This window comes from Lontra canadensis, unplaced genomic scaffold, assembly GCF_010015895.1.
Source record: "Lontra canadensis isolate GAN:19392208 unplaced genomic scaffold, GSC_riverotter_1.0 scaffold12, whole genome shotgun sequence".
Classification (NCBI taxonomy): Eukaryota; Metazoa; Chordata; class Mammalia; order Carnivora; family Mustelidae; genus Lontra; species Lontra canadensis.
The window spans coordinates 10,757,520-10,767,246 of NW_022631006.1; the positions used below are offsets into that span (position 1 = coordinate 10,757,520).

A 9,727-nucleotide genomic window follows, 5' to 3' on the forward strand; every position below is an offset into this window, starting at 1 on the left:
GGTATGAGAGAATGATTAAGTGAAAAGAAATGAGATGAAGAGTAGTAAGGGGAAAAGAAGAAAAGAAAAAGTGAGTGAAGAGTGAAATCTACACAAAAGGCTATGACAGTGGTGGCGGCTTCAGAAGCCACAGTTTGCTTCTGGTTTAGCCAGGTGTACACTAACAGCTCAGGTAATTAGAAAAGCAGGGGAATCTCAAATAGTTAAGTGGCACGTCACACTCTGAATCTGAAAAGGTTTAGTTTCTTTCTTTTTTTTTTTAAATTTAATTTATTTGACAGAGAGAGACAGCAAAAGCGGGAACACAAGGAAGGGGAGTGGGAGAGGGAGAAGCAGGCTTCCCGTTGAGCAGGGAACCCAATGTGGGGCTCGATCCCAAGACCCATGATGGCCTGAGCCGAAGTCAGATGCTTAACGACTGAGCCACCCCGGCGCCCCAAGAAAGGTTTAGTTTCAGTAAGATTCTTACAAAATGAAGCTATGTCATCATCACTATCTTCTACTGGAAGGAAAGAGGAAATAGGTTACTTCCTAGTTTACTACTGTATGTAGCATATTTATTCACCATTTCAATGCATGTCTCTGGAATGCCTACCAAACATGGAAGCAAGGCCTCTGCTTTTAGGAGCTATCTGAAAGAACCAATGGACAAAGGTTCAAAATGAATACGAGTCATGAAAATCTGAGTCAGAATTAGTGGGAAGGCTACCTCTCCCATCCTCTTTCTCAACTATATTTGACAAATAAATATTTGTACAAATCTGATTTCCTTTTGGAAATTTCCTAATTTATGCCAGTCTGGGGGAGAGACCGGTATGCACTCAGGGTGAGTAATAACTGAGCTCATTAGGTTAAAAAGGGTGCTGGCTGAAAGGTGGGAAAAGGAAAGGTGGGTAATCAGGTTCTAAAGTGGGAAAGAAGTTAAGACACCAGGGGGACAAAATGCAACACAGAAGTATTTTTTACATTCTCAAAGAAAACAAAGTAATAATTAAATGACATATTAGAAAAATTAAAGAGAGACTAAAATTTTTTAATTCTTGAATTACCGTATGTTAAAAGAGATGGTCACAGGATATAAATGCCTTCATTGCAGTTCTCCAGAAGAGATACTCCCCTATTCCTAACTAGTCGGGATCACTATTGACCTGCAGCTCTCAAATTCTCTCTCATACTAATGTGAGAAAAACTCCAACCTTCATCGTCAGTGTTACAGAAACTATATTCTGATATATCCCAGATATATCACAAATGGAAGAATTAACCTGTTATAGACAACGTGATTTTTACAAAACTAAAATACAGATGTCTTACCACCATGTCTTCACAGCTCTTATCAACTGGAAGCAAGCTCTTCATAAGTTCCACATTCTCACATAAGTGTTTTAATTCGAATGCATGCTGTCTCATACAAGTATCCAGAGATACGGTGAATTCCTGGATTAATCTCTCGACTATGTTAGAAGAGTGTGCTTGGGATGTCAACTTGGTAACAGCAGCGATTAACCAGGCTTTTGTTTCTGAAGAAACTGAGTCACTTACAAGTAACTTGTAGAGCTTGGTTAGAACTTCCTCTGGTGTGTCCTTATCTAAGAGGTAATAATACTCCCCTAAGACCTATGAGTAAAACAAACAGATGTTTATATAGAAGTATCAAGTTACGCAGCAAACTGTACTCAGAAATCCAAACAAAGTAGCTACTGCTGGAGTCAATTTACTCTAGATTAAACATACTGTCATAGCAAATTATTGGATAAGGATAAAACTATACATTTCAGGTTCAAAATTATATAAGTATTGGAACTCCATACAAAAAGGTTTTCCACATCTTTATCATTAATAATATATAAAGCAGCCCACCTTTATAAGTTCACTTTCTTCTGATTTTCAGGTTTGGTTATTGCTTTTTATATGCCTGTCCACACTCTGTTACTTATTTTGCAATAAGCACTTAAACCAGGGGTTCTCACATGCTAATATGCATGAGAGTCACCTGAGGTGTTTCATAAACATACAGATTTCTAGGTTCTACCCCCAGATATTCTGAGTTAATATGTCTGTCTTGGGGATCTAAAATACTCATCTTGAACCAGCATCAGCTGATTCTGATGCAGATGATCCAAAGAAGAAACTCTGAGGAACACTGATCTAAGTCACATACGTTTTTTCTTACATCTAACTTATTTAGGTGATACATAATCCTAATGGCCTAAGAATCATTAATAACTGATATTTCGGGGCACCTGGGTGGCTCAGTGGGTTAAGCCTCTGCCATGACTCAGGTCATGGTCTCAGGGTCCTAGGACTGAGCCCCACATCAGCCTCTCTGCTCAGCAGGGAGCCTGCTTACCACTCTCTCTCTGCCTGCCTCTCTGCCTACTTGTGACCTCTTTCTCTGTCAAATAAATAAAATCTTTAAAAACAAACAAACAAACAAACTGATAATTCATGGAGTGTGAGATCTTTCCTAAGTGCTACTTATAGAGTATTTTCATGTCTTTGAGTAACATTGGCATCAGCAGTTTAAAAAAAAAAAAAACCAACAGTGAGGTGAGGTGACAGGCAAGGAAAAATTTATAGCTAGTAAAATGAACAGGAGGAAAAATAAATAGAACTAAGTAAGTTCAATCTTTAAAGTAGCAAGATAATTTTTTGTGTGGTTTAATAAGATGGAAGATAGCTCTAGAAAAGCTAGTAATATAAATTCCAGTTCAAAAATTAATGGGAAGATGGAGTAGGTGCATTTTCCCCTATTCTTCCCAATAAGTATACCTAAAAACCTTTGATGTTATGTATAAAGCACACATAAAAAGACACCAATAGGTGGAGAAAAGAAGGCTGACTGCTAAGGATGCTGGGACAGTACAGTGGGTTATCTGCTGCTTCATACACCCCAGACTGGGTACTAGCAAGCCAGCAACCTGGAAACACCAATGGGTGCAGACAAACTGGCCCGAAGTAAAGCCTGCCCTCTAGTGAAAGAGCCAGGAGGCCAGAAAACTTTAAGACAATAACCCTTCTACTCCAGCCAAGCACTACACAGAAAAGAACCATAGACCCACCCACACCAGCACAGGCAGAGTAGAGAGCCAAGACTTCCACCCTACCAAGCTGTAAGAGGCACCCCCATTCCCACACAAGGGTAGTGACTGAGAAGTCCCTGTGGAGAATCAGGACTTTCATCCCCACCAACTGTAGAGAGGCCCACTCCTCCACAGTGTCCATGAAGACCACATATGAAGTCACTTCACCTCTACCCAAGTATAAGAGGGACCCCACCCTACCTCTGCTAGGGTGGGGTCAGGAGAAGCCTAGAGGAGAGTCAGGACTTTCGCCATGCTCAGCCATAGCTAGACAACCCCTTCACAATTCAGTGGAGGCCACATAGTAGAGATCTCAACACCTGTGTCACAATACCATCACCAAAAAAATCTAATCAACGTTTATTGGACATACCATCCAACAACAGCAGAATACCCATTCTTTTCAAGCACCCACAGAACATATAGTAAGATATATCTTGGGCCATAAAACAAACCTCAACAAACTTAACACAACCAAATTCACCAAGTATTTTCTCTGAAAACAATGGCATCAAACTAGAAATCAATAACAGGAACTTTTCCAAACACTTAAAAATTTAACAACACTCTTCTATACAATTTTTCCAGAACATGGAAGAGGAAAGAACATTCCTTAATTCAGACCAAAACTGTAACAACAGAGTAGAAAAAAATCTCATGAACAGAGATGTAAGAATTCTTTTTTTTTTTTTTTGAAGATTTTATTTATTTATTTGACAGACAGAGATCACAAGTAGGCAGAGAGGCAGGCAGAGAGAGAGGAGGAAGCAGGCTCCCCACCAAGCAGAGAGCCGGATGCGGGGCTCGATCCCAGGACCCCAGGACCATGACCCAAGCTGAAGGCAGAGGCTTAACCCACTGTGCCACTCAGGTGCCCCGAGATGTAGGAATCTACAAGAAATCTATACACATACACACACACACACACACACACACACACACACACACACACGCATCCTAGATTAGTGAGTTCAGCAAGGTTCAAAGATTGCAAAGCAAGATTGCAAAGACAAGATCAAAATACAAAAATATTGTACTTGAATAAACTAGCAACAGACATGTGGGAACCAAAATTAAAAATACAATTTATTTACTACTGCTCTAAAGAAAGTGAAATACTTAAGTATAAATCCAACAAAATTTGTACAGAATCTGTATGTTATGGAAAGAAATAAAAGCACTATAAATATATGGAGTGACATGGAGAAAAAAAAAAGAAAGAGCTGCCAATACAATAACCATTCAGGCAAGGATTACCAATACTAAAACCACTGGTGAAAGACAGCTGAGGAAAAGATGTTCATGAGTAGCCACATAGAATCACCTTAGATTAATTACAAATTACCAAGAGAAAGGGCATCTTTACAATGGAGAGATCTAAATAAAGATCATCATCTTAACCAAACAATGAAACTTAAAATCACTAATGACTAGAGGAATTGATACCAAATGTGTCCTGATGATGCAGTGGAAAGTACAAAATATTGTTGATGTAGTATTCTTGCTAAAAATGTTTAACCAAACCAGAAATAATGAGGCAAATTCAGGATGCTGGGTAGTCTATAAGTCAACAGCATTCATCCAAAAAAATCAGTATCATGAAAACAAAAGGAAACTGAGGATCAATATAAAATAAAAGAGGCTAAAAAGACAACCAAAGGCAATTTGTGAACCCTGACTGGATCCAGGATTGGGAGTAGTAGAAAAACAACCATAATAGATCTTTTTTGGACAAATGGATAAATGTGAAAATGGACTACACAGTAAGTGATATTAATGGATTAATGTTATATTTCTTATTACCAATGTAATAATGGTTCTATGACAGGACAATGTCATTCTTAAAGATTCACAGTGCATTTTTTAAGGAGTGTCATGATATCTGCAACTCTATTGTAAATGGCTCAGCAAAACAAACTGTATATAGGTAGAGCTACATATAGATATAGATACAGTAAAGCAAAGGTGGTTAAAAAATATTAACTGGGAATACAGATGAAAAGTATAGAGGTACTTATTATAGTAGTCTTTCAATGTTCCTGCAGTTGAGAAAAAAATTCTTAAATAAAAGTCTGGGTAAAGTTTAAGTTAACAAGCTAACATTTGGCCAAAGTATAAAATATTAAAATATGTACAGCCTATGATCTAGTAGTTGTACTTCACCAAATCTCCCCCTAACAAAACTCACCCATATGCACACAAAAAATACACAGAGATGATGATATGCGTGCAATTACCTGTGATTATATTATATACATGTGACCTTCATCCTACAAAGAGATGATCTCCTTTGCTGGCTTTGATGAAGCCAGGAGGTATGTCAGGAGGTCTACATGAATGAACAAAACACGCAGCTCTGGGAACTAAGAGTAGCCTACAGTCAACAATCTGAACCTCAAACACTCAGTCCTACAGCTGCAAGAACCCGATTTCTTCCAACAACCACATGAACTTGGGAGGGGATCCCTCACCAGTCAAGATTCAGATGAGACAGCAGCCCCAGCCAACACCCTGACTGCAACCCTGAGAGTCTCTAAGCAGAGCACCGAGATGTTTTAAGCACTAAGTTTGTGGGAACACACAGCAACAGAAAACTAATATAACAGACACACAGGGGGCGCCTGGGTGGCTCAGTGGGTTAAAGCCTCTGCCTTCAGCTCAGGTCATGATCCCAGGGTCCTGGGATAGAGCCCCGCATCGGGCTCTCTGCTCAGCAGGGAGCCTGCTTCTCCCCTCTCTGCCTGCCTCTCTGCCTGCTTGTCATCTCTGTCAAATAAATAAATAAAATCTTAAAAAAAAAAAAAAAGAATTAAAAAAAAAAATAACACACAGTGTTCACATATTCTAACACAGATTCGCACAGAAAACACAACAAACGTATTGTAGACACAGATAGCTAACCAAATACCTATACTTAAAAGATAAGACAAGAGAGATGGCAGGGAGAATGAACAGACAGCTAGATGGGTAAGTGACAGAAACTAGCCACTGGGAAAGAAAATTGACAGCTAGAGTCAGCAGAGTAGAACTGAATGACTTCTAAAGGAAATAAACTGTTAGTATTTGGCATTATAAAAAATATTATAAATACTTATGATCTAATGTACTTTGCTCACCCAACTCATAACTTGAAGAAATTTCTGTGGATAAAACACATTTTCCACATCTAGTAAAGTGAGATAAGACTGAACTGCATAAAGCCTTAATTGTTGATCTTCTGTTTCATCATCAAAACCTACAAAGAAATTGATACATCATTTTAACTTCCACTAAATTCTCTAAGGACTCCATAACAAAACATTTAATTTTTGGATCTCTATTTTACAGAATGCAGTAATTTACTAACCTTCTGCGAGCAGTCTCATAAAGTTATTGGGAATATCAGGATGCATGACATCTCCTCCCACTGAAAACACAGCATTCATTGTCTGAATAAACCATGCATTATCAGGAGCATATGTGTCCACAGTGTTAAGAACAAGTACACTTCCAAGTGCCATGTATTAAAATTATCTTTGCACCAACCTTTTAAAGAATAACCCCCAACCCATCCTACCTTGTCATTTTTGCTCCTAACCTCCGCCAACAAATTGTTCTGTACTCCAGTTTAATATAAAATAGATGCTCAGTAAAGACTTATTTAATAAGCTTAATAAACTAAGTTCATGTTGCTTCATCTAGCACTGTTCCTTGTATGTAACTAAGTATCCAATGAATACGTGTGAAATAATTTAAAGAAATGTTCCAGCTGACTAAGGACAAATAATGGAAAATGATACATACTTCAAAGAGGCTAAATGTGGTGTGTCTACCAGAACAAGCTGTTTAACGTCTTCTCTAATCTGTTCTGTTTCAGTTCTAAAATTCTATCATTCTGCTGGCCAGAGCTACAGCACTGGCTAGGAAAAAACTATACTTAAGCAATTTCCAAGACACCTGGATTAACACTGTACATTACTCTTTCTTAGATTTAAATAACAGACATCTTTAAAAGAATGGAATCTCCTTGTGACCTACAAAGTTACACTGACTTTTAAAAACCAATTGCATGCAGCACTGGGTGTGGTGCAAAAACAATGAATACTGTTACGCTGAAAATAAATTTAAAAAAAAAAAAAAAAACCAAAAAACCAAATGTGAAGAAGAGTGACATGTGGAGTTCCCAACCACCTTATCACAACAATTTCCAGTATAAACAACAGTTGAAAGGATAAATTTTAGATGCTGATCCCTACTCCCAAGGCCCCCTCTGTAAAACAAGAACTTTTATCAGAAAAGAAACTAAGTATGAAGTAAAGTCAAAGATAAGGAGGCACTGGGACTCCTGAGTGGCTTAGTCAGTTAAGCATCTGGCTTTGGCTCAAGTCATGATCCCAGGGTCCTGGGACTGAGTCCCACAACACGCTCCCTGCTCAGCAGAGAGTCTGCTTCTCCCTTTCTAAAGGTATCCATGACTCATGGTCCAAACAAAGGATATTTCTCAGCAAGCTCAGCTATTTTGCCAACCAAATTGACAATAATATATTCTTCTTTGCTCTGATGTAAATATTCAAGCATTTTCTGGACAATCACTGTTATATTCTGTGCATTAGTAATTCTGTAAAGAAGTTCCAAAGTCTATTTAAGAAAGAGAAATAAAAACAGTATTACAAAACTATGCATGATAACTCCAATAAATACAGCACTATATAGGTTTATAATACAGTTGATTTTCCCACTTTTGCACAGGTCAGCTGGGCAGTCCGTTAGTAGGTGCTGAAGAAATGCACATTTTAACTGAAACAGAACTTAAGAAAGACAGAACCTAGTGTCAAAAAAATTAATCATAATCAATTGCAAAGTCTAAAAGGCTTCTACTGATCTCAATAAGTATAATCTGACTACTACTACATAAGAGGCCACGTAAAGACTAAAAAATTTAAAGGCTTACTTCTTAAACCTGTATTACTAATGCCTGTATGTGCACGCATATATACACACATAAAACACATATAAAAATCCAGTCTTACAAACTATTTTCCACACTACCCAAACAATCGAAAACAGCCCTTGAGCAGGTTTGTCAGCCGAGGGCAAACGGCCTCTAATGGACAAGGGTTGGTGGCTCAAGTGCTTCAAAGCCTCAGCAAGGCCTATGTTCAGAATCTCAGGCAGCAAGGAAAAACTGTGTTACAGCCACCATCTCAGTGCTCAGGAATATACCTCTTGCTTCTTCAAGCAAAATGAAGGAAGACCAGTACCACAGTAAGCTCCCATTCAGCTGGGCTTTCTAAGGCCCTACATTAAGGTTCTAAAAATACTGTAATTCCCAGAAGTCAATATGAGACAGTACTGAGAAGGTATTATTTACTGGTATTTTAGGATCAACAACAACAGCTGCAAGAGAACGTCCACATATCCCACTTGTTAGACTTGTTCATTAGGGCTCTTTTCAATTTTTCAATCTTTATAGCCAGGATTTCAAGTACAAAAGATAACTGTTTCAGTTAATCTTTGACTCCATTTAAAATCTACAAAAACACAGGTCCCCCTATCGTTAGTTTTCAATTTATCTAGCTGTCTCAAACATGCTCCCTATAGATTCTGAACTATGTATTATATATTTTTAGATAATTTACACCCCATTTATTTCCTATTCTAAGACCATGCAATTCTGCATTTCCAAGACTGCATGGGATATGATATTTTTATGTTACCTCCTTCTTTCTCCCTGTAAGAAAGATAAGTAATAAAACCAAATAAAAGGGAATCCCAGTCCAAAGCAACAGGTCCCTCCATACCCAGGGACCAAAGTTCCTGGTATGCAATTACTTATAGAGGTTAAATGTGACAGTGGCATTCAAAGACAGTACTGCAATACCATCTTGGGACACCACTGATACTTAGTATCTTCCCCGAAGGATTCAAACTACTTTTCTCACTACAGGTAATAGAAAAACAGATCCAGACTTGACCATTTTAAACAGATCAGACATGATCATTATATTTTCCCTTGGACTCTCATTTTTAAATAAGAGCCCCCAAATTAAATATAGCAATAAGAAAACTGTACCTAAGTCAACTCTGCTCAATTTGTAGCCAATCACACAAAGAAAATGCATGCTCTATATCTGTTCAAAGTGGAAGAGCCATATAATTATTAGTTATTGTCCTTTGGTGCCTTATCACTTTTCTATGATGCCTATACATAGAAATTAGTATATCCGTAAACTTCCCAGATTCATTTGAGGTAGATAACAATTTTCGGATGATTAAAAACATGAAAGCAAAAAGAAAAAATATGGAGCACCTGGGTGGCTCAGTCATTTAAGCGTCCAGCTGTGGATTTCAGCTTAGGTAATGATCTCAGGGTCATGAGATCAAGCCTCACCTCAGACTCCATGCTAAGAGTGGAGCCTGCTTAAGAGTCTCTCTCTCTCCTTCTCCCTCTGTCCCTCCCTCTCTGCTCTCCCTCTCTCAAAACAAATATATATGTATATATATGTGTGTGTATATATATATGTATATATGTATATGCGTATATATAGATACATTTATATATATCTATATATATGCATATATATATAATAGATATAATAAATCTATACATAAAAATAGACATATATACATATATATATACACACACATATATATACATATATATT

The 9,727-nt window shown here is 37.8% G+C and overlaps 1 protein-coding gene across 3 annotated transcripts in view; it reads right to left on the minus strand.

Moving 5' to 3' along the window:
• AP4E1 (adaptor related protein complex 4 subunit epsilon 1) overlaps positions 1-9,727 on the minus strand; it is a 66,318-nt gene that overhangs the window by 23,232 nt on the left and 33,359 nt on the right. For all 3 annotated transcript variants that reach the window (XM_032856494.1, XM_032856493.1, XM_032856492.1), the window contains exons 11-14: positions 7,561-7,700; positions 6,430-6,542; positions 6,200-6,318; positions 1,315-1,617 (exon numbers count right to left, since the gene is read on the minus strand). In XM_032856494.1, the coding sequence (XP_032712385.1) occupies positions 1,315-1,617; positions 6,200-6,318; positions 6,430-6,542; positions 7,561-7,700 (675 nt within the window). The remainder of the gene's footprint in view (positions 1-1,314; positions 1,618-6,199; positions 6,319-6,429; positions 6,543-7,560; positions 7,701-9,727) is intronic.